At 41.3% G+C, this 25706-nt stretch overlaps 2 protein-coding genes and 1 long non-coding RNA gene across 3 annotated transcripts in view; 1 reads left to right on the top strand and 2 right to left on the bottom strand.

The window, feature by feature from the left end:
• Positions 1-14600, bottom strand: part of LOC142095483 (uncharacterized) — a 65976-nt gene extending 51376 nt beyond the window's left edge. The window contains 8 exon segments of the mRNA XM_075178427.1: positions 5595-6979; positions 7577-7688; positions 7841-7938; positions 8054-8132; positions 8257-8448; positions 8629-8785; positions 8980-9098; positions 14557-14600. Coding sequence (XP_075034528.1) covers positions 5595-6979; positions 7577-7688; positions 7841-7938; positions 8054-8132; positions 8257-8448; positions 8629-8706 — 1944 coding nt within the window. The 5' untranslated portion in view covers positions 8707-8785; positions 8980-9098; positions 14557-14600.
• Positions 14601-17661: 3061 nt separating this feature from the next.
• On the bottom strand, positions 17662-23570 carry LOC142159959 (uncharacterized). The gene is made up of 6 exons (XM_075214869.1): positions 23486-23570; positions 21912-22069; positions 21310-21704; positions 21099-21196; positions 20835-20946; positions 17662-19990 (listed from the first exon to the last, which is right to left on the bottom strand). Exons 3-6 carry the CDS (start codon positions 21392-21394, stop codon positions 19275-19277), a joined length of 1011 nt encoding a protein of 336 aa, XP_075070970.1. The 5' UTR covers positions 21395-21704; positions 21912-22069; positions 23486-23570; the 3' UTR covers positions 17662-19274.
• Positions 23571-23636: 66 nt separating this feature from the next.
• On the top strand, positions 23637-23960 carry LOC142160071 (uncharacterized). Its single transcript, XR_012693053.1, has 2 exons — positions 23637-23673; positions 23742-23960. It is a non-coding gene; the product is annotated as an uncharacterized LOC142160071 (long non-coding RNA).
• Positions 23961-25706: the final 1746 nt, after the last annotated feature.

The following is a 25706-nucleotide window of genomic DNA, read 5'->3' as shown; positions in this document are numbered from 1 at the left end:
GTTAGTTTATACTGTAAGATACTGTTCACTCTATCATATTCTACTGTTTCCTCAATAAAAAAAAATTATTTTATATATATAGATATATATATATATATATATATATATATATATATATATATATATATATATATGCAATTTACACAGTGATATACAAATTTATTCAGGAGATCTCCAAATTTATTAAAGAAAAATCGACATTAAAATTGGCACTTTTTAAAACCCTCATATAGAAATTGCCTAGCGCCTCAAAATCGCAGAAATAATTAATTTTTGCATTGTACAGTATTGAAAAGGGGGAATCTATTTAAAAGACAATTTAGTAAATTGCCACTGAAATTTGACCCGGAAAAGTGGTCTCACTGGTTTCTGATACTCGAAAATTGCAGTGAAATGAGATTGCAAGATGAGAGAGATTTCCCGTTAATTTTACCGGCCTATGTATTTCAATGGGTACAGAAAGCAACTAAATTGTGCTTGAGGGGTCAATACATTTTCATCCAATCACAGCAACTAGCGTCTGATTGGCTGTAGCGCTGGATAAACCTTACCAGTCTATTACTTATAACTATTACCTTAGCAATCACCAGGGGAGGGCTGGCAAATTTTAGCCCGGAGGGGGGCAAGACTCGACTATTAGGAACACTTTAAAGGAAAAAATATGCAGGTGTTCCAGTGACCCAGCCCAAGGTAGACCACTATGGGACCAGCCCGGGGAGAAGATGCCAGTCTGCCCCTGGTACTCACAGACAATGGGTTGCTTATAATAGCCACAGTGTGGGAGGTATTGCAGCCCCAGCCCCATGCTGAAAGGGTTGGGACTGATTTTCACTATGGTGTGGGGTCCCCACTCTGACGGTTTCCCTGTTATAGTGGGGCCGTTCAAGCCTGGCGCAGGTTAGCTCATGAGGAACGGGGGGAACACCGCACTAGTTGTCCCCCTGAACCAGACCAGGCTGACTAGAGCTGGTTGAGGAACACTTTTAAAATGTTTACTGAAGCTTCTCTCCCATTCAATTCAATAGCCCTTGCAGTTTAATATGCTTAGTGCATGTATTTAAGAGCCACTGAAATGAATGGCAAAAGAAAAATTGTGCACAATCACAAACAGCTTCAGCAAGAGCTGGTGCTGATCACGCTGTCCAAGAGATGTGATTGCACGGACCAAATGAAGCTATTGGTCTGTGCAGTCACTTTCACCGGCCCACAATACAACTCTTGGAGACGGAGCCCCATACCCTCACCTAATAACTACTACCTGTCATGAGCCGTGGTGGCCGCAGGCATCACCATGACTCCTTTCCCTCTGTCCCTGGCGCCCCAGCCGTCTCCATGATGACCGGAACATCACTTACGGTTTTTGGCCCAACCATTGCTAGGGTGGACGCCGATCTGTCAGATTATCGCGCCCCGGCAATACAGGACAGTCGGTCGCTAGCACCAGGACTTCTATTAAGCCTGCGGGCTAATTAGGATTTGCTTCTCTCTGTCCCATGGCGTTCCAGCTGTCTTCATGACGACCTTGACTACTCTGCTTGCTTTGCACCCCTGACCTTGGCTTACGTCTGACCATCCATTACCATCTGAACTGCTTCCTTTGGCCCTGCTGCTGCGGTTTTGTTAATAAACTTACACTACAATAAGAGTTAAGACCTGGGGGCATCCGAATACCTGTGAGCACAGCAAGCCCTATGGGAAAGGCGGCTGCTATAGGTGAAGACCTCTACCGCTAGTTCTGTAAGTTTATTACGAGACCGGCATCCTAACACTACCCACTTCCCCTCTTGGTGCCCTGAACAGAGCAAAGTCAAAGAGAGGAAGCAGTGTTAAAATTGTCACATGAAGCACAGCATCCTGAATTGCCTCCTTCCTCTAGAAGGAGGCAAAGTGTGCACTGGAATCCAACATTTTGGAGACTTCGTGAATCGTGATCCTAAACTAAAACAGGACAACACAAAGCATCACCTTAAAATTAGCACTGATTTCACAAGTCACACAGAAAAGGTTCAGGCTATGCAGAGGTCATCAAAAGAGCAAACTTGTATAAAGTTAACGTAAATTTCCTTGGTGGTCACGGTCTTGTGTGATGTTTGTTTTCTGACACCTCCCAAATTTTTTGCAAAGGTTCCAACTGCCAGTCTAAAATAATTAGTTGTATTCATGGCTAGGCACATAGGTTGGTAACCAAACACAGTGACAAGTAGATACCCAGTATCACTAATACTAATAGGTTGTGAGCACCTAGGGAAGGAGTTAAGATCAATGATCTTGAGAATTGGGAGTCAGTTACACCTTAATGTCTAGATTGTGGTGTTTACTCTGGGTGTTTCTCTGGAGGTGATAAGCATCCACCAAAAGGACACTATCACAATACATAACTTTGAGGAATTTTGCACAGAGATTTTTTGCTGTATTACAACTATTATGAGATATATATCAGAAAACGCAAACAAAACATGCACCTCTTTACCCTTCTCCATATGTGTTCTTTATGCAGCAGTGAAGATCTCCCACAGATACTTATTGCAAGTGACAAAAGACTACACTGACTGCAAAATCCTGAGTGTACTGTATTCTGCTTGGTGGGTTGAGTGTAATATTTAGTACACAGAAAAGAGAACTGAGTGGGAAATATACATGGATGCCCTGAAGTTTCTCATTGACCTATTATATACACTGTTACTAATGGGATTATGTGTCCCAGTGAGTAAAGCTCCTGTTAGTGCCCACAGGGTGGGTGGTGGAAGAGGGCACTACTGAGACTTTAAAGCCTGTAACTTGGCAGTAATTACTGCATTCATAAATTCCCCTGTAGTGGCAGTGTCCAAAACATAGGACTCGGCTTAGGCACGGTACACACTACAGTGTTATTATCAGACCAATCAGAGGACAAACAACTGATTGATCGTTCCAAAGCCCATTGTATTGTTGAACGAGATTTTTAAACTGAACTCATTCAACGATGGAACGGTGTTGTTCCAATTTTGTAGAGTGTATGCACTCACTACTGCCTTTGCCCTGCAGCGGCTGTATGCACTCACTACTGCCTTTGCCCTGCAGCGGCTGTATGCACTTACTACTGCCTTTGCTCTGCAGCGGCTGTATGCACTTACTACTGCCTTTGCCCTGCAGCGGCTGTATGCACTCACTACTGCCTTTGCCCTGCAGCGGCTGTATGCACTTACTACTGTCTTTGCCCTGCAGCGGCTGTATGCACTTACTACTGCCTTTGTCCTGCGGCGGCTGTATGCTCTTACTACTGCCTTTGTCCTGCAGCGGCTGTATGCACTTACTACTGCCTTTGTCCTGCAGCGGCTGTATGCTCTTACTACTGCCGTTGACCTGCAGCGGCTGTATGCACTTACTACTGCCTTTGTCCTGCAGCGGCTGTATGCTCTTACTACTGCCTTTGTCCTGCAGCGGCTGTATGCTCTTACTACTGCCTTTGTCCTGCAGCAGCTCAGCATTTACAGCTCCCTGGCACTACGGCACTTCTCAGGTGGGGGGAGGGGACCAGATAGGACAGAAGCACATGCGCTGTCCAGCTCTGCTCTGTGGAGCAGACCTAACATTAATGAAAAGTTTCAATTACGTTAAAGCAAAATTAATTTAATTTCAGATGTTGATAAATAGCGTTACTGAGCAGTCCCCATACACTTTTATGGGGACTGCTCTGTAAAACGAACACAAACGCAAAGCAGCAGATATCTATGATATCTGTTGCAATGCAATGTTCATAAATGTCAGCTTTACTTAGTTTTGCAGTTAATCCCCAAAAACATAATTTAACAGGGGAATATTGTTTGATAAATAGGCCCCCATATCTTGCGATTCTCATTTTTATCCTGTTAAGATGGCTAAGTCAGGCAGTGACTTGAATAAAATGCTCACTCTTCTTTTGCTAATAATTCGGGAGAACACAATTTCCTTTTCAGCAGCCTTCTACGTCAACAGTGCCAAACACTGGTGGGGAGTGAACCTTCTCTCAAACCAGTCCCGATCGCTCTTACCGCTTCTGAACCTGACCTATTTTTAATCTGACAAGATCTCCAAAAACAGGGAGGTTGGACAGAACTGCAAATTTTCTCTCTTGGGGGCAGTAGTATTACCCCTATAAAACGAGAAATCACTAACCTGGCTTTGCAAGTTGATGGTCTACAAGCAAAAGCTGTTTGACCTCAAGGTGACTTGTGCAAGAATATAGCAGTGAAATATATACATTGCAATTTGCAGTGGAGAGAGCATATCACCTCCCTGCACAGCCTTCCCAGCATTACTGAACCATGTACATGTGGCCTTATATTTGGATTTTTACTTGTAATTAAGTATCACTGTTGTTGTTCTATATTATATGCTCCAAACGTAAGTGTATGTTGGAGCAGAAGTCATACAATGTAAAATGCCAGCTACAATGTCAGGTTAAACAGTAGAAGATGTGTAGTAGTAGAGATGTTTCTGTGGTAAACAAAATCACCAAGATTTTTTAGTCATACATTAAATGGATGACGAGTGAATTACAGTACAACTCTCTGAGGTCTGAGGCCCCACTTGTGAGTGTACACATGGAAACCAGAAACCATCTTGTTCATAAACCAGCCCGATGAAGGGACTATATATATATATATATATATATATATATATATATATATATATATATAACGTTTTTAGAGTAGAATGATAACGTTCCTTCTAAACACAAATCTGGAGAAAAATATGTAACTTAAGGGAAGCAAAATTTTGGACATAACATCTATACCACACTAACTTACTGCTAATTAGGGATTTTTCCCCACACCCACCATTGTGATTGCTATGATTTGGCAGGGATAGAGTGATAATAAGAGAGCGAGACTCTGTTCTTGCCGAGGAATGCTCTGCTCAACAACAGTCAGTTTTTGCCCATATTGACCTTCTGTGAGGCACGTGAGCCTCTGTAGTTAGCCTGTCTGTGCTTCTGGACCTCTCCCTATGTTCAGTGAATTGTCCAGGACTTGATATAGCAGCTTACTGGGCAATATTCAACAATGACCAAGCCAGGATCTAACACCTTGATGTAACATGGTAGCAGAATCTTGAGTCAGTGTCTCAAGAAGTAACCAGAGGTAAGTGACTTAAGGACTGCATGTCCTGTGGTGTGGAGTACAGCTCTGCTGCGTCTCCTTAGTGAGCTGTGTCTCAGATGGTGGAGTGTTGCCAATGGAGTCTTGAGTCCTATTAAAAGATTAGAGCGATAGCAGGAAGGCACCAGTAGAGAATATTTTTTATTTAAACCATATTTTATTAGCTATCTCAAGACATAGATTCAAGAGTCAAAACACTGTAATATGCATGAAGTACATACCACTAACTTTAATGACAAACATCTTACAAGGAACAATAATAATAGTATCATCTTGGAAAATTGAAATTAGCCAATGACTAAATCAAGAATAGGAATACACGAATATTACATAGGATTTGGGTACAGTTAATATTTTAGAATAGAATACGCACTGAGATGAGATCAATACAGAGCCATGCCAAGGTTAGGGAAATAATTTATGTTTAAAAATATGTGTTTTGCCGATAAAAAACCTTTATTTTCAACTTCCTTAATGTGCGTGAATTAACTGATGTCTAAGAAGATGAGACTTCTGGGTAAAACATTTCCCACACTCAGAACATGAAAATGGCTTTTCACCTGTGTGAACTCTCTGATGTTTAACAAGAGATGATTTATATAGAAAACATTTTGGACATTCAGAACACTGGAATTGCTTTTCAACTGTGTGAACTCTCTGATGATCAACGAGACTTGATTTCCATGTAAAAGATTGTCCACACTCAGAACATTGAAATGGCTTCTCACCTGTGTGAATTCTCTGATGTCGCATAAGATTTGACTTAATTGTGAAACATTTCCCACATTCAGAACAAGAAAATACCGTCTGACCTGTTGTAAAACTCTGATCTCTAGAAAGATCTAACTTCTGTGGAAAACATTTTCCATGTTCTGTATGTGTTAATGTCTTTATACCTGTGTGAAGTTTTTGATGTTTGATAAGATTAGATTTCTGGGTAAAACATTTCCCACATTCAGAACAAAAAAATGGCTTTTCACCTGTGTGAATTCTCAGATGACTAACAAGATCTGATTTCAGTGTAAAATGTTTATCACACTCAGAACACGAATATGGCTTTTCACCTATGTGAATTCTGTGATGTCTGATGAGATCTTGTTTCTGCGCAAAACATTTGCCACATTCAGAACATAGAAATGGCTTGTGCCCTGTATGAAATCTTTGATGTGTAACAAGTTCTGCTTTCCTGGCAAAACATTTCTTGCACTCAGAACATGAAAATGGTTTCTCGCCTGTGTGAATTCTCATATGTTCAACAAGATTAGGTTTGTGTGTAAAACACTTCCCACACTCAGCACATGAATATGGCTTTACACCTATGTGAATTCTGTGATGTCTGATGAGAATTGATTTCTTCACAAAACATTTGCCACATTCAGAACATAGAAATGGCTTGTTGCCTGTATGAATTCTCTGATGTGTAACAAGTTCTGCTTTCCTTGCAAAACATTTCTTGCACTCAGAACATGAAAACGGTTTCTCGCCTGTGTGAATTCTCTTATGTTCTACAAGATTGGGTTTGTGTGTAAAACATTTCCCACACTCAGAGCATGAAAATGGCTTCTCGCCTCTGTGAATTCGATGATGTACATTAAGATTTCCTTTCTTTGTAAAACATCTCCCACACTCAGAACAGGGAAATATTTTATCACCTGTAGGAGCTGTATTATGTGTAACAATATCTGAGTTATCAAGAGAACATTCCCCATGATTAGATTGATCAGATGATATATCTGCACCATGAGGTACTGGATGGTTTTCTGGGGTAATGGGGTTTACTTCTGTAGAATCTTGTGTGATGTCACCATCTGCAGATATCATGGCAGGCCCAGCCAAGATATTCCCGTTGCTAAGTTTATCTGTTGGATAAATACATGTAATTAAGAAGTTGTAGATATATTGTGGAGGAAATTGCAGTTCCCAGAATTTATGTAGCAGCAATTTCCATACAAGAACTGTGTCAGCTGCAATTTCTTAGCACTTTATTACAATGGTAAATGTATAGAAACAGAAAATGTTTATAAAGGAGTGATTCCGTTTTCAAGATATTAACATGTAAATGTGAATATATTCACTGTTACAGTGTTATTGTGCAGCTAAATCAGAAGATAACCGTTGTGGAGCATCACATACACAGATATTATTACATTCAGTGCACACAGAAGATCATGAACAATGTTAAACACGGCCTCTTCACATTGGTCAGTGACTGGATCACAGTGTGGGGTCTGAAGCCCCCTGTACTGAGGTGTATGAGAACCACCAGATAGTGTGTGGGGAGGAGACTGGACACACAATGATATGATGTGAGGAGAAGAACAGGTGTCAGATAGGGACTGATGGCCGAGGACAACCCCAATCCCTCATTAATCTGTACTGTCAGAGGAGGGTGTAGAATAAGAGATTGTTTTAGTGACTGAACATGGAAAATATGTGACTTCTGTATTATTACTGACCTGTGCCGATATCTGTAGGGATTTCCTCCTCCTTACACTGCTGATCACCCCTCACATACGTCTCTTCTGTCCCCTCTCGCTCTTCTACTTTAATATCTATCAGGTTTTCACTCTAAATACCAACAACACAATAAACATATTGCATCTGATTTAATTATTGCAATAAAAAGAAGTAGTCCCATAACATAGGTCCCTCAGAGCTCCTCCATAGATCGCACAGTGTGGAGTCTCTTTGGAATTTGGTAGATCCTCAATTCCATCTACCTGATAATCCTGTGGGATATTTTGATTTTCCTCTCTAGAATCCCAGTAATAAAGAGAACGGGGACATCTCTCTGGGGTATTTCTGTTACTGAGTCCACCTGTAGGAAATACACAGTGACTGAATATGTTGTTTATATGTGATTATAATGTAATTTAAATAGGTATCCCTCAAAACTGCTCTCTTCTTTACCATAAATTAAAGTCTCCTCTTACCCAGTGATGTGAGGGGCCGATGATTCTCCATCATCACGTCCTTGTACAGACCCTTGTGTCCTTCTATATACTCCCACTCCTCCATGGAGAAATAGACAGTGACATCCTCACACCTTATAGGAACCTGACACACACAATGATACGGTCATCACCCAGACACATCCCCTGGTGTTACTGTATAATGTCCCATTCCCAGCAGTCACCTCTCCAGTCAGCAGCTGAATGATCTTGTTGGTGAGTTCTAGAATCCTCTGGTCATTGTTTCTCTCATGTATCAGTGAGCGAGGTGGAGGCACCGTGATGGGGCTCCGGGTCCTGCTCAATCCTCCTGACACACAGAGACGGCTGCTGGGTGTCACATACTCACCAGAATTCTTCTTTACTACAATGTAATCCTGTGTAGTGAGAGAGACCCTAATATCACTATGAAAAGTAATAATGACATTACCAGAATCCCTCACCTCTCCAATATTGTCCCTGTTTTATGAATAGAATCCCTCACCTCTCCAATATTGTCCCTGTTTTATGAATAGAGATAAGAATGATGTCACTGTAAAAGTCCCAGAACCCCTCACCTCTCCAATCAGCAGGTAGATCGTCTCCATGGTGAGACTTAATATCCTCTCAATCATCTCTTTCCTGTCCTTGTACATCCTCAGTAGATCAGTTGAATAGTGAACTCTGGATCTTATAGAGAAGGGTGATCATGAGGAGACATCAGCAGTTAAGATCCTGTAATGCAGTACAATGTAAACAAAAATATTATATTCTGTAAATAAATGTATCGGTGCCAGAAGTAAATAATCCGATCACTGACTATATTGCACATAATGTGAAATAATATATAACTATAACTCCTAGTTCTGTTTCTTGTCCGATTCCAACCCTCTCTCCCTGTCTCGCCCCTCAATGAAAATCATACACACCCTTGTAGTCCAGCAACCCCATAAACATCATCCACATTTCTCCTCTTCCCTCTCTTTCTCTATCCTGTGGTCTGTGGAATGCCAGGTCAGTCTGTAACAAATTGGCCTCTATCCTTGTTCTGGAAAACAGTAAACAGAGTAATAATCGTAGCTCCAGGTGTATATATTAATGCTGCCACTAGGAAAAATGGGGGAGGTGGGGTGAATTCCAGAAAGCTCCTAAAAGTAAAAGATAATTGTAAGTTTCCTAAGGCACAATTATGTAATGAAATTTATTGGAAGTAATAATGAATTACTTCACAAATATAAGCAAAAACAAAAAGAAGAAAACAAATATGTAGCATGCAAGTGATAATTCAATGGCATAAAACAGGTTCTGGCCAGACCCAATAGATAGCATATAAAAGTCTGTAAGGAACACAGCAATAAATACTGTGCTCCTAATTCCAGCTATGCACAGCTAGCCATAAATAGAGTCTCTAAACTAAGTCAGAATGTCAATGTGTATCACATGGTCTCTTAATTTCAAAATTCCACTCGTGCTTAACGGTGTAATAAACCTAAACACATAGCTTCCTACTGTAAAAAATGCCAGTCTATGTGAAGGGTCCTCAAATAGCACAATATAAGTATGAGTAGATTCCAAACACCTGGGTCAAATCCTGATAATGGTAGACAAATAGCAGTGTTGGCTATTGACATTACACTTATGAACATGCTATAAAGAAAGTCAAAAGAGTAAAATTACAGCCTGGGTTAAGTTCCTTATATTGATGCAAAAAACAGGTTTCTAAGTCCATTACACCACATAATGCAGGAGTCCAGCATTCAAACTTCCGGCAGTAAAACAATCCGGACACAGGAAGAATATGCGGATGCGCAAGGATGTTCTAGGCTGAATTCGTACCCAGCTGTCCCTGATGCGCCAGCATCACTGTCAGTCAGTGAACATAAGAAGCGGTGCATAAAATAGATGATTCTATGGAAACGTGGCTTCTAGTACATCAAAAGTAAATTTCTAGATGATAATGAATGTCCACCAACGCGTTTCACCCCAATAATAGTGGGGCTTCCTCAGGGAGTGTTAGATGTATAATGAACAGTTCCATGTTCTCTTTATCTCTAGATCCTTCAACCTGCTCCCCATCACTGAAACCTGGCTATCCCCTGACAACACTACCTCTCCTGCTCTCACTTTCGGGGGCTTGTCCTTCACCACACACCCAGACCTGGGGACCAGCAAGGTGGTGGCGTTGGTATACTTCGTTTCCCCTGCTGCTCTTTTTGTGTCTTTCCCACTGAACCTCCCCTCTCCTCCTTTGAGGTACACGCCATCCGCCTCTTCCACCTCCGTGTTACAGTTATCTACCGTCCTCCTGGACCCGTCTCTCAATTCCTTGATCACTTTGCCACCTAACTCCCCTCACATTCTCTCATCTGACCTTTCCTCCCTCATCTTGGGGGACTTTAATATCTCCATAGACAATACCTCAGACCCTGCTTCTTCCAAACTTCTCTTCCTTTCTACCTCACTTGGGGGTAAATGTATCAAGCAGAGAGTTTTTCGGCGGGTTTGAGAAACCAATCAGACTCTAGCTATCATTTATTTAGTACATTCTGCAAAATGACAGCTAGAATCTGATTGGTTGCTATAGGCAACATCTCCACTTTTCAAACCCGCTGGAAAACTCTCAGCTTGATACATTTACCCCCTGGTCTCTCTCAATGGACCTCCTCTTTCTCCCACCGCAGTAGCCACTCCCTTGATCTGGTCTTCTCACACCTCGGTATTGTCTCCAACCTCAACAATTTACCTTTCCCTCTCTCTGACTACCATCTACTCTTTTTTTAGTATCTCATCACCCCTCTCACTTCCCCAAACCTTAAAGTTACTCTCACCAGGTGTAACCATAACACCACTGATCATACCACGTTCTCCTCCTCCCTGGTCTCATTCCTCTCCCCCATCACCATTCTTTCTTGTAACAATGAGGCCGTCTCCTTTATAATCACACCCTCGCCACTGCTCTCGATTCTGTCACTCCAGCAATCATCATCAAGCTTCGTTGTTCCCCGCCTCACCTGTGGCACTCCAAACTTATTTGTTATCTTCAAAAATGCTCCTGTAGTGCAGAACGGCTCTGGAGAAAGTCACTCACTCCTGCTGACTTCCTTAACTTCAAATCCATACTTGCCTCTTACAGTTCTGCCCTATCACTCTCAAAACCATCCTTCTTTAAGGCTCTTATTTCCACCCAATCCTCCAACCCTGTTGCCTATTTCCCACCATTTGCCAACTTCCTCCTCTTCTCTCCCCCACTCCCCTCATCGCTCTCTGCTATCGACTTTGCTACCCACTTCCCCTCCAAAATTGAGTCAAATGTCATGACATCTCCTCCCATCAGTCACTTCTTGCTCTTCCCTCTTCTCCTCCCTATCTATTTTGCCCCCCTCCCCTGTGTACCCTATCTCCATCCCATCCTCCCCCGCTTCGTAAACCCATTTCTCACCACGGAAGCCCCCAAAACTCTTATTCACTCTCCTTGATTATTGTAACCTCCTTCTCTCTAGCCTACCTGATTCTCACCTTGCTCCTCTTAAGTCTATCCTCAATGCTGCTGCCCACCTTATTTTTGCCTTTCTCAGCTCTTTCTCTGCTGTCCCTCTCTGCCAGTCGCTACACTGGCTCCCTGTGGCCTACAGAATTGAATTTAAACTCCTCGCCCTCACCTTCAAAGCTCTCAATAACCCCCCCCCCCCCCCCCCACATCTCCAACCTCATCTCAACCTGCACTCCTCGCCGGTCCCTCCGCTTTGCTAATGACCACTGCCTCACTACTTCACTGATCACCTCTTCCCAGTCCCGCTTTCAAAACTTTGCCCAGGCTGCTACCCAGCTGTAGAACAATCTCTCACCAACCAATCAGGTTAGCATCTACTTTCAAAGGCTTCCAGCGTGCCTTTAAGACTCATTTCTTCATTCAAGTCTACCAGCTTTCCTCCTAACTCTTGTTTCGGCTTTCACCCCCACTGCCCCTATCGATGCCACGCTATTTGTGTCTCACGCTCTGTAGCTCTTGTCCTGTTTCCCTAGCACTGTTTTCTTAATCTCAGGCCTAATTCACGCTCGTCACTTCCATCACTCTCACTCACAGTCCCGTAAATAATTTGATCTGCATTAATGTCTTCTCTGCATATTTGTTTACATATAATGTCTGGTCATTGTATTTTGTTCTTGTTACGACTCTGCCTGTTCTTTATATATAGCAGCAGTACCTCATACCACCAGAGGTGCTGCTGCTCTCTTACATGCCTGAAAGAGTTAATCTCCTTGCATTATGCCTAATTAGAACTGCACCTGGCTCTCAGCTTCAAATACCTGCCTCAAGCTGTGCTCTGTGCAGTTCATTTGTTTATTCCTGGCTGCTGCTGCCGCCGCCCTGTTCCTGTTCCTGTGTTTGCGCCATTACTGCTAAATCTTCTCTTGTGACCCTTGGCTTAATTCCTGGACCCTGCTTGTTTGCCTGTTGCCCTGACCTTCGGCAAAACTTCCGGACTTTGCTTATACTTGTGTTGCTCAGACCTCTGCTTGGTCACTGGACTCTACTCCTCTGTTTGCTTCCCTGGACAGACTCTTGCATCCTGGCATTGGGTAACTCACCATTCTTATCCCTGCATTTAAACTGTATTTGCATTCACTGCCATTAATCACCTGTTCCTAACTGTGTTTGGAGTATACCTGTTAATCCTGCTTTCTGAAATCTGCATATTCTCAGAACAGATTCCTTGTCCTATATTTTGCCTGAATAAAGAATTTTGGTTTCATACTTCTGTTGCTGCCTTGTGAATGCACTAGGAATCCTAACAGTTCTTCATGTAAAGTGTTATGGATCACTGCCATCTGTATATGTCATGTATGGTGCTGCAGACCTTTTGGGGTCGCCTTATATTTATTAGATAATAATAATAAAAGTTTTATGAAATGGCCATACCCCTTGCTACCATGGAAGCCATCTTTGGTTGAAGTCAACCATGTAAACTAGCACGAACAAAGTTGACTCTGTGGTCATCCTCCACTTGCGCCTGATAAATAGATCAATGGGGAACATTTCACAGAATCACCTCTTCCTATAACTAGACAGCTGGTTAAGGCAGAAGGTTTTGGGAAGGACCTAAATGTAGTGTTTTATTACAAGTCCTAATGTGGACCTACTATACTACCAACTACATCAGGGGTGCAAAGTCTTATGGAAAACCGAGTCTTCACTAGAGTGTAACTGACTTTGCTGAAGCATGCAGTTAGTCCCGGTAGGTGGCTGCAGACAGACACGAGATTGGTAGATACAGTCTGAGGTCAGGGCTGGTAGCTCAGGTGCAAAAGTCAGCAAACAATCCAAAACCTGCATCAGGCAGCACTGGTTCAGAAATGGGCTAAGAATTACGCAGACAAATGGGTTTAAACAAGCTGGGACAGTACCTAGTAATGTATTAGAGTAGTAAAACATTTCAGATAAGTAAAGTACAGAACCTGTTGGTCAAAATGGCAAAATAATTTAAAGTCCACATGATGTCACTGACCCACCTTAACACACACAAAGAAATGTACGGACATTATAATCTTGTCAGGTATGTTACAATGGACATACTTATGTGTGGTCATAACACACCCTTCAGAGACATAGCCCCTACAAATACACAAGACAAAAAAGTTGGCCATGGAAAACTTTGGAAACCACTGACAATGATTGATGTAGGTTACTATACACAGAAAAATATTAATAACCAGAGGTGTTTATTCGGCTATTCGTAGCTGTATTGTGTACTGTACTGTTATGTCTATATTGTAATGTACTGTTCTGCTGTATTGTATGATAATATGACTGTTTTACTGTATGCGTTCTGCACAGTGCTAAGGGCACTTGTGGCACTTTATAAATAAAATATAATAATAATAAGCATTGCAATCTGTGATGTACAGTTAGCACATCTCAGTATACTATTATTATTGAACGGTGAGTTTTCTTAAATAATGAATAATTCTGATAATATTATATTATAAATAATATCAGAATTATTATCTCTATAAGACACTCGGCTCAGTAATAATAATAATAATAATATCAGTGTTATTACCTCTTCCAGCAGACACTCAGCTCAGTAATAATAATAATAACATACTTGCCAACATTTTTTTTTTTTTTTCCGGGAGATGCCGGCTGGGACGTGGGCGTGCAGGGGGCGGGGCTGCGAAATCGCGTCATTTTGGCCCCGCCCCCGTGACGGAATGACGCAAATCGCGTCATTTTACAGTGGGGGCGGGGCTAAACGCCGCGATTCCGGGTTAATCGCGGCGTTTAAACTAAATTTTTCCCCCTTCCTATCAGGGAGATTGCCACACTCGTCCGGGAGACTCTTGCAAAATGCGGGAGTCTCCCGGACAATCCGGGAGAGTTGGCAAGTTTGAATAATAATAATAATAATAATAATAATAATAATATCAGTGTTATTACCTCTTCCACCAGACACTCAGCTCAGTAATAATAATAATAATAAAAATAATGATATCAGAGTTATCACCTCTTCCAGCAGACACTCAGCTCAGTGACACAGATGCTGCACATCTGACCTATAACAGGAACTAGAGCATCACGCTGTGTATTATGGGAGTTGTAGTCATGTGTCTGTATTTAAGAGAACAGATCATAGACTTACAGCCATAAACCACAACAAAATGGCCGCCGCTCCAGTATCTGACCCCTGTGCTGCTTTGTAGGAGACAGAGATTGTACAGTAGTTCTGGTGTATATAAGATGTATACGTTGTATTTACCCAGAGAAATAAAGAGATGAAGATAGGGACAGGACAGTGAATGTCTGAGAGTTATTTCCATGTCCTCTCGGAAGAAGATGTGGTCTACAGGAAAATGGCCGCCGCCCAAATGTCTAATGCTCGTGTTTACGTGAAGGTGACAGAGAGGTAGTGCTGGAGTTCTGGTGTACACAGGATTTACATATATATTTACCCAGAGAAATAAATGTTGTTAACTATTTCATTTTCATATCTTTGAAGAAGTGGCTACAGTAAAATGGCTGCTTTTCTTTTACACTCAGAACTGTACTTGTCTATTTAATATTCATCTTTCTTTAATATATCTTATTTATTTATCTACCTATCTCATATCATATCTATATAACTAATAATCAGTCTATCTCATGTCTATTTAATTATCTATATGTTTGATGTAATATATCTGATGATCTATCTCCATGCTTGCCAACTATTAAAATCATCACACCGCAGTTGTGGCCAAAATGATGCAATTTGAGGCGAGCACCAATCCAGCCCTCTACACCAGGCAGTGACCCAGGGGAAAGGTCTGCTCTCATATCTATCTATCTATCTATCTATCTATCTCATATAAATTTTTGAAAGTTGAGCTCGGGAGGTCTCTGAGGTCTTGGCGTGCGATGACAGAGGGGGCCAGGTTCTGTCCAGGAGACCAACCTAGATTTCGTGAGTCTCCCGGACATTCTGGGAGAGTTGGCAAGTAAGATCTGTCTATCCCATATCTATCTCATACTGGTCTACTGTCCTGGATTTTCCTTCCTGAAAAGTAGACAACCTTCCGGAACGTAGTGGAGATGGGGCTTATTAACGCGATTTCACATCATCTGACTCCGACCCTGCTATGCATCATCTCTATCTCATTTATCTACCTATCCCATATCTATCTATCTATCCCATATCTATCATCATCATCATTTATTTATATTTATCTCATATCTATCCCATATCTATCTTTCTATCCCATATGTATCTCATATTTATCTATTGCATAACTATCTGTCCCATATTTATCGATCTCATAGCTATCTATCTCTATACCATTTCTATCTATCTCATAACTATCTATCCCATATCTATCTTCCTATCTCAAATCTATCTCATACTTGTCTGCTCTCCCAGAATTTCCTCCCAGATAATTAGGCATCCTCCATGAATGTGGTGGAGGGAGGGCTTAATGACGCAATTTCGGCATATCATAGCAGGGGGCACACCTGGAGGAGAGGGAGTGCACTGTCCTTTACAGGTGCTGGGCTTAAAGTCCTGTCCAAGTGGGTCGCTTCCTGGCGTGGTGCTGTGTTTGGCTAGTTCTGGACAGCCCATCCACCTTTCTATGGGGCTTGCCCTTTTTGTGGGTGATAATCTTATAAAACAAGGATCCAATGTAATAATCTGCCTTTGTCTTGTGATATCTTGTGTAATCAAATGAGGGGGTAATTATCTGTGGAGAACTACCATCTAGTATCTCAGTACAACTCCTAGCCTACACATGACAGTATCAGTTTAGAGCTCAGTCTGGGATGTACAAAATAACAGCATTGGGTTAAAACATCCGTCAGTGAAATAAATGTAAACTTGCACCTCTGTATCATCACCAACGTGTGCATGCTCTTTATCCCATCCGGTTACCCTGTTGTTTGGCCAGGTTGCTGTATTGAGGTACAAATTTATGATAGTACCCTGATGTCCCTAGAAAGGCCGATAACCTGTTTTAGTTAATGAGATGCTTAAAGGATACCTAAGGGAAAATAACTATTCCAAAGACTAATTTTGGATGAGTTCCCTCTGCTGTGTCTCAGTGGTAACCTGGTCTAACTGGACCCTTTAGTAGGGACGAGGGGCTGGGAACCAGTGCATGGAAGGACTTTTAGTTCACACCGAGATTGACGAAAAATAAATCAGGTTTATTTTATCCTTCAGAGGTTCACAGTAACTAACATCAATCTGGTAAATAGGAACAGTGCACAGTAACATATAATAGTTTACTATCACCCCTCTTTGAACTTAAAAGTGTGTAGAAGAGCAGTCTAATACTCCCACAGGTGTTCACACATCAGTGTTCATATGTTGCAGATTATGCTTCTATGATCAAGGATCAACATGCAGGGAATGATTGTGGGAAAGAATTTTAGGAGCACGATTATAAGGAAACTCACAACGTGAAGGATTAACATATAACGAAGTATAAGAGAGTACTCAGCCACAGAACAGAGACTACACAGCGACAACGTAAGATTCAGCGCCACCTACAGCCCCACTAGTATAGTCATTCAAGTAATACTTAGCCTGAAGCTGTTGTTATACTCCCAACAAATATCACCTACAGACAGCATCAAGCCCTAGAATCCCCCCACATATGGTCAGCCCACTTCAGTTTCCTAGATTCAGTAGTTACACAGAGCACACAGAGAAGCCAGCAGCAAATACAGAGCAGGTATGTGACTTGTGTGTTGGTAATCTCACTTAGATATTAATACTGCCACAAGGAATCTATTAGGCAAGTGGTACTTTCTGCCAGGTCACGGTGTTACCGCTCTGTGCTTTCTGGACCTCTCCCCATGTTCAGTGAATTGTCCAGGACTTGATATAGCAGCTTACTGGGCAATATTCAACAATGACCAAACCAGGATCAAACACCTTGCTGTAACATGGTAGCAGAATCTTGAGTCAGTGTCTCAAGAAGTAACCAGCGGTAAGTGACTTAAGGACTGCCTGTCCTGTGGTGTGGAGTACAGCTCTGCTGCGTCTCCATAGTAAGCGGTGTCTCAGATCGTGGAGTGTTGCCAATGGAGTCTTGAGTCCTATTACAAGATTAGAGCGAAAGCAGGAAGGCACCAGTACAGTAAATTTTTTATTTACACCATATGTTATTAGCTATCCCAAGACATAGATTCAAGAGTCAACACACTGTAATATGCATGAAGTACATACCACTAACTTCAAGGTGCATATTTAGTATACTGCGGGTTTGAAAAAGTGGAGATGTCGCCTATAGCAACCAATCAGATTCTAGCTGTCATTTTGTAGAATGTACTAAATAAATGATAACTAGAATCTGATTGGTTGCTATAAGCAACATCTCAACACTTTTTCAAACCTGCAGTTTAGTAAATCTAGCCCCAAATATTTAATGATAAAACATCTCACAAGGAATGTTAATGACCACATAGATAGTATCATCTTCAAAAATTGAAATTAGCCAATGACTAAATGAAGAATAAGAATACATGAATATCACATAGGATTTGGGTACAGGTATTATCTTCCCTAGAATACGCCCTGAGATGAGATAAATACAGAGTCATGTCAAGATCTTGGTTGCAGGATAGAAAACAGAGAGTTATAGTAAATGGAGAACATTCACAGGAGGGAAAGGTCACCAGTGGAGTACCTCAAGGATCTGTAATTGGACCAGTGCTTTTTAATATCTTAATTGGAGACATTGCTAATGGTATTGAAGGGAAAGTATGCCTTTTTGCAGATGACACAAAGATATGTAACAGGGTGGACACACTAGGGAGTAAAACAAATGATTAATGGTCTAGGTAGACTGGAAGAATGGTCAAGAGAGTGTCAACTACAGTTTAATGCCAAAAAATGCAAATTCATGCACTTGGGTCTCAAAAACCCAAAGGCTAAATATAGTATTAATGTCACTATAATGGAAACTACTGAGGAGGAAACAGATCTAGGAGTCACTATCTCAGGTGACTTAAAGGCAGGTAAGTAATGTAACAAAGCAATGAGAAAGGCAAGTCAGATGCTTGGTGTATAGGGAGAGGAATCAGTAGGAGAAAGATAGAAAAGTAATAATACCACTGTATAGGTCATTGGTACGGCCTCATCTAGAAAACTGTGTTCAGTTCTGGAGGCCTTATGTCCAGAAGGATATAAATACATTAGAGACTGTACAATGAAGGGCAACTAAAATGGTGCATGGCCTATAGCTCAAAACTTACCTGGAAAGACTCAAAGATCTTACTATGTATAGTTTGGAACAGAGATGGGAAAGGGGGAACATGATAGAAACTTTCAAATATATCAAGGGTTTGAACAAGGTACAGAAGGGAAACATTCTATAAAGGAACAGAAGTACTAGAACAAGAGGACATGTACTGACACCAGAGGGAAGTAGGTTCAGAGGAAATGTGAGGAAAATCTACTTCACAGAAAGGGTAGTGGATAAGTGGAATAGCCTCCCATCAGATGGTGTAGAGGCTAATACAGTAGAGCAGTTTAAACATGCTTCAGATAGACATAAGAATATCCTTATAAAGAATAAGGGATCAAATAAGGTTTAAGGTTACCATAGGTTAATAAAACAATGGGCAGACTATATGGGCTAAGCGGTTCTTATCTGCCGTCAAATTCTATGTTTCTAAGGTTACGGAAATAATTTATGTTTAAAAATTATTATTTTTTTAGATAAAATACCTTTATTTTCAACATCCTTAATGTGTGTGAATTAACTGATGTCTAAGAAGTCCAGACTTCTGGGTAAAACATTTCCCACAGTCAGAACAACAAAATGGCTTTTCACCTGTGTGAATTCTCTGATGTCTAACAAGAAATGATTTATTTATAAAACATTTTGGACATTCAGAACACGAATATGGCTTTACACCTGTGTGAATTCTGTGATGTCCGATGAGAATTGATTTCCTTGCAAAACATTTTCCACATTCAGAACATAGAAATGGCTTGTTGCCTGTATGAATTCTCTGATGTGTAACAAGTTCTGCTTTCCTTGGAAAACATTTCCTGCACTCAGAACATGAAAACGGTTTCTCGCCTGTGTGAATTCTCTTATGATCAACAAGATTAGGTTTGTGTGTAAAACATTTCCCACACTCAGAGCATGAAAATGGCCTCTCGCCTCTGTGAATTCTCAGATGTACATTAAGATTGCCTTTCTTTGTAAAACATCTCCCACACTCAGAACAGGGAAATATTTTATCCCCTTTAGGAGCTGTATTATGTGTAACAATATCTGCGTTATTAGAACTTTCCCCATAATGAGATGGATCAGATGATATATCTGCACTGTGAGGTACTGGATCATTATCTGGGGTAATGGGTTTTTTTTCTGGAGAATCTTGTGTGATGTCACCATCTGGAGATAACATGGCAGGCCCCACCAAGGTATTCCTGCTGCTAAGTTGATCTGCTGGATAAATACATTTAAATAAGAAGCTGAAGATATAATGTGGAGGAAATTACAGTGACCAGAATTTATGAAGCAGCAATTTCCATACAAGAACTGTGTCAGCTGCAATTTCTGATCACTTCATTACAATGGTACATGTATAGAAACAGAAAATGTTTATAAAGGAGTGATTCCATGCGGAAGATATTAACATGTAAATGTGATTCTACAGGGTGATTCAAAAGTCGCAGTACACCCTTTTATTTCAAAAACTCTACAGGAATTGGGCCGATTGGCCGATTTCAAGATGGCGCCCATGTTTGGTACATACCGTAAAAGATAGACCACGTCACCCATACCTTACTGGAGTATTCAGGTTTCCCAGTTTCCTGTAGAGTTTTTGAAATAAAAGGATGTACTGCGACTTTTGAATTACCCTGTATTCACAGTTACAGTGATATTGTGCAGCCCAGTGCAGTCTAAATCAGAAGATAATCAGTGCTGAGTATCACATGCACAGATATTATTACAGTCAGTGCACACAGAAGATCAGGGACAATGTCCCACACGGCCTCTTCACATTGGTCAGTGACTGGATCACAGTCTAGGGTCTGTGAATGAAGATCAGACTGAAGCCCCCTGTACTGAGGTGTATGACAACCACCAGATAGTGTGTGGGGAGGAGACTGGACACACAATGATATGATGTGAGGAGAAGAACAGGTGTCAGATAGGGACTGATGGCCGAGGACAACCCCAATCCCTCATTAATCTGTACTGACAGAGGAGGGTGTAGAATAAGAGATTGTTATAATGACTGAACAAGGAGAATATGTGACTTCTGTATTTAGTGTGTATTACTCACCTGTGCTGATATCTGTAGGGATTTCCTCCTCCTTACACTGCTGATCACCCCTCACATACGTCTCTTCTGTTCCCTCTCGCTCTTCTACTTTAATATCTATCAGGTTTTCACTCTAAATACCAACAACACAATAAAAATATTGCATCTGATTTAATCATTGCAATAAAAAGAAGTAGTCCCATAACATAGGTCCCTCAGAGCTCCTCCATAGATCGCACAGTGTGGAGTCTCTTTGGAATTTGGTAGATCCTCAATTTCATCTACCTGATAATCCTGTGGGATATTTTGATTTTCCTCTCTAGAATCCCGATAATAAAGAGGACGGGAACATCTCTCTGGGGTATTTCTGTTACTGAGTCCACCTGTAGGAAATACACAGTGACTGAATATGTTGTTTATATGTGATTATAATGTTATATGTATATGTAGCCCTCAAAACTGCTCTTCTTTACAATACATGAAAGTCTCCTCTTACCCAGAGATGTGAGGGGCTGGTGATTCTCCATCATCACGTCCTTGTACAGACCCTTGTGTCCTTCTAAATACTCCCACTCCTCCATGGAGAAATAGACAGTGACATCCTGACACCTTATAGGAACCTGACACACACAATGATACAGTCATCACCCAGACACATCCCCTGGTGTTACTGTATAATGTCCCATTCCCAGCAGTCACCTCTCCAGTCAGCAGCTGAATGATCTTGTTGGTGAGTTCTAGAATCCTCTGGTCATTGTTTCTCTCATGTATCAGTGAGTGAGGTGGAGGCACCGTGATGGGGCTCTGGGTCCTGCTCAATCCTCCTGACACACGGGGTCTGTTGCTGGGTGTCACATGCTCACCAGATGTCTTCTTTACTACGGTGTAATCCTGTGTAGTGAGAGAGACCCTAATATCACTATGAAAAGTAATGATGACATTACCAGAACACCTCACTTCATTTCACAATATTGTCCCTGTTTTATGAATAGAGATAAGAATGATGTCACTGTAAAATTCCCAGAATTCCTCAACTCTACAGTTCATTTTACTAGTGGAGATGAGTGATGTCACTATGACACTCCTAGAATCCCTCACCTCTCCAATCAACAGGTAGATGGTCTCCAGGGTGAGATTTAATATCCTCTTAATCATCTCTTTCCTGTCCTTGTACATACTCAGTCAATCAGTCGAATAGTGAACTCTGGATCTTATAGAGAAGGGATGATCATGAGGAGACGTCTGAAGTTAAGATCCTGTAATGCAGTAGAAGGAATGTAAACAAGAAAATTATATTCTGTAATTAAATGTATCGGTGCCAGAAATAAATAATCCAATCACTGACTGCTTTTAATTATGTTGCACCTAATATGCCCATAGACAATCCCTCTGCTTTAAAACTTCTCTCCCTTTCCTCCTCACTTGGTCTCTCTCTGTGGACCTCCTCTCTCTCCCACCGCAGTAGCCACTCCCTTGATCTGGTCTTCTCACATCTCGGCACTGTCGCCGATCTCAACAATTTACCTTTCCCACTCTCTGACCACCATCTACTCTCTTTTAGCATCTCTCCACCCCTCTCACCTTCCCCAGCCCCTAAAGTTACTCTCACCAGGCATAACTTTGACACCACCGATCCTACCACGTTGTCCTCCTCCCTGGTCTCACTCCTCTCCCCCATTACCACCCTGTCTTGTCCCAACGAGGCCGTCTCCTTCTATAATCACACCCTCACCACTGCTCTCGATTCTGACGGCGGCCCAGCAATCACCATCAAGCTTCGGTGTTCCCCGCCTCCCCTGTGGCACTCCAAACTTATCTGCCCGCTATCTTCAAAAATGTTCCTGTAGTGCAGAACGGCTCTGGAGAAAGTCACAAGCTCCTGCTGACTTCCTTCACTTCAAATCCATACTTGCCTCTTACAGTTTTATCCTATCACTCTAAAAACCATCCTTCTTTAAGGCTATTATTTCCACCCAATCCTCCAACCCAGTTGCCTATTTCCCACCATTTGCCAACTCCTCCTCTTCTCTCCCCCTACTCCCCTCATCGCTCTCTGCTATTGACTTTGCTACCCACTTCCCCTCCAAAAATAAGTCAAATGTCATGACATCTCCTCCCATCAGTCCCTTCTTGCACTGTATTATTACTCATTGTTACTTATGTGTGGTCATCAGACACCCTTGTTAGGCTAATTGTGATCTTTGGAATGACCATTTTTCGATTAAAAGAGGGTCATGAACCTCAGATGCTTTTACTCTAGAAAGCTCTTCTGGGCCATGGCAAATTTTGGAGACCATTGAAAATGAGTGTTTGTTTATCTATTCGTAGTTGTGTTGTGTACTGTACTGTTACGTCTATATTGTATTGAATTGTACTGTAATGTACTGTTCTGCTATATTGTATGGTAATATAACTGCAGGCCCTTGTGGCGCTTTATAAATAAAATATAACAATAAGCATTGCAATCTGTGGTGTGCAGTAAGCACATCTTAGTATATTATTATTATTGAAGATGATAATTAATAATTATGATATTATAATTATTAACTCTATCAGAAGACACTCAGATCAGTAATAATAATATCACAGTTATTACCTCTTCCAGCAAACAATCAGCTCAGTAATAATAATAATAATAATAATAATAATAATAATAATATCAGAGTTATTACCTCTTTCAGAAGACACTCAGCTCAGTAACACAGATCCTGCACATGACCTATAACAGGAAATAGAGAGAGCATCACGCTGTGTATTATGGGAGTTGTAGTCATGTGTCTATTTAAGAGAACAGATCATAGACTTACAGCCATAAACCACAACAAAATGGCCGCCGCTCCAGTATCTGACCCCTGTGCTGGTATGTAGGAGACAGAGATTGTACAGTAATTCTGGTGTATATAAGATGTATACGTTGTATTCACCCAGAGAAATAAAGAGATGTAGATGGGGACAGGACAGTGAATGTCTGAGAGTTATTTCCATGTCCTCTCGGAAGAAGATGTGGTCTACAGGAAAATGGCCGCCGCTTAAATGTCTAATCCTCGTGTTTACATGAAGGTGACAGAGAGGTAGTGCTGGAGTTCTGGTGTACACAGGATTTACATATATATTTACCCAGAGAAATAAATGTTGTCGACTATTCAATTTTCATATCTTTGAAGAAGTGGCTACAGTAAAATGGCTGCTTTTCATTTACAGTCAGAACAGTACTTTAATGTTCATCTTTCTTCAATATACCTTATTTATTTATCTACCTACCTCATGTCTATATAACTAATTATAAGTCTATCTCATGTCAATTTAATTATCTATATGTTTGATGTAATATATCTGATGATCTATCTCCATGCTTGCCAACTAGTAAAATCCTTGCAGTTGTGCCCAAAATGACACAATTTGAGGCGAGCACTCACCCTGCCCTCTACACCAGGAAGTCACCCAGGAGAAAGTCCTGCTCTCATATGATAATGCAGAGAATAGGGAGCCAAGGGTTCACTTCAGCTCTAGTTGTCGTTTGTGTTTGTTACAAGTGTGAGTTATACCCCATTCATACTGCACCAAAATCCTGGGTTTTTCCCGGGTCGAGCTCAAACGGTGCAGTATGAATGGTACAAGTCAAAAATCCCGGGTCTAAAAACCCGGGTCTTCAACCCGGGATTTATCGAGGGGTAATTCCCGGGTTGGACCCGGGTTGCCTGCACTATGAATGGAAAAACCCGGGTTTTTCAACCCGGGTTGCACAGAAAACTAGATGATTGGCTGTCTGCCTGTCAGTGAATCATGAAGAACTGTGGGGCAATGGTGAGGGGTATGTTTTATAGTACAGATCTGTGTGCAGCATATCTCACAGTGATTCTACTGTGCTGTGTACATACATTTTTTGGAACTGAAGGTGACCTCTCAGTTTTCTTTATTCTTTATTAAAAGGGGAAAGAGTAAAATATAGTAATTGGGTTTGGATTGTGAGAAAATTAAGAACATCAACCAGAATAGAGCTACAAGTACACTAAATTTGGAATATAAGTAGTATATAAAGGTCATCAACAATTAAAGGTCATTTAGCCAGTCCCTGCAGCTGTATAATGCTCATTCTTCAGCCACAGAGGGGTCACAAAGAAGAAAGCTCAATGTACATGTCAAGTTGCTGCCTAATTTTATTACCATAGAGTAAAATTAAATTCTAAGCACCAATAGTTATTATCCCTGCACCTTTAAATCACAATATCTTGGTACACACCTTCTTACCATACCTTTTTGTAAATATTGTGCAGGAATCCGAATGATAAGTTCAGTCGCTGAGTGATGAAGAAAGGTACTTAGATCCCAAATACTATACACATTATTATATTGATTGCGTGAATCATCACATCCCCAGATTATTAGACATATAAATGCTGTGTTCCAGCATTAACCAGTCACCTTTCAATGACATCACCATTTTTCAGCCAATGAAAACTGCTCTGGTGATGACTCCCACAAATTGCCAGGGCACAGACTTGTGCAGTATGAATGGGGTCAACCCGGGAAATTCCCGGGTCCGAGGTGCAGTATGAATGGTGTTTCTGAGCTGGGACGCTCCGAGCCCCGGCAAAACCCGGCTTCAAAAACCCGGGATATTGCAGGGGCGGCAGTATGAAAGTGGTATTATACATTTATTGTATAATAAGGGATATACAGGAGGTGATGTGGAGGGGAACACTCTACCTGTCACCATTGTCCACAAGAGTACCAAACTCAACACTCTCCAGTGAGTTCCTGTTACCCTCCATCTCCTTTACCTGAAGTCTGCACTGTGTGGAGTTTGTATGTTATTCCCGTGTTTGCGTGGGTTTCCTCCAGGTGCTCCGGTTTCCTCCCACACTCCAAAAACCTACTAGTAGGTTAATTGGA

The sequence above is a fragment of the Mixophyes fleayi genome, chromosome 6 (assembly GCF_038048845.1).
Source record: "Mixophyes fleayi isolate aMixFle1 chromosome 6, aMixFle1.hap1, whole genome shotgun sequence".
Classification (NCBI taxonomy): Eukaryota; Metazoa; Chordata; class Amphibia; order Anura; family Limnodynastidae; genus Mixophyes; species Mixophyes fleayi.
Note: the sequence above shows the minus strand (reverse complement) of the source record. Positions and strands in the feature narration are given on the sequence as shown.

Coding starts and splice junctions, on each gene's coding strand:
- LOC142159959 (XM_075214869.1), bottom strand. CDS start 21,394: ATGGAGGAGTGGGAGTATTTAGAAGGACACAAGGGTCTGTACAAGGAC. Junction 21,197..21,309: donor CCAGCCCCTCACATCTCTGG/GTAAGAGGAGAC, acceptor TATTTCCTACAG/GTGGACTCAGTAACAGAAAT. Junction 20,947..21,098: donor ATATCCCACAGGATTATCAG/GTAGATGAAATT, acceptor GTTGGTATTTAG/AGTGAAAACCTGATAGATAT.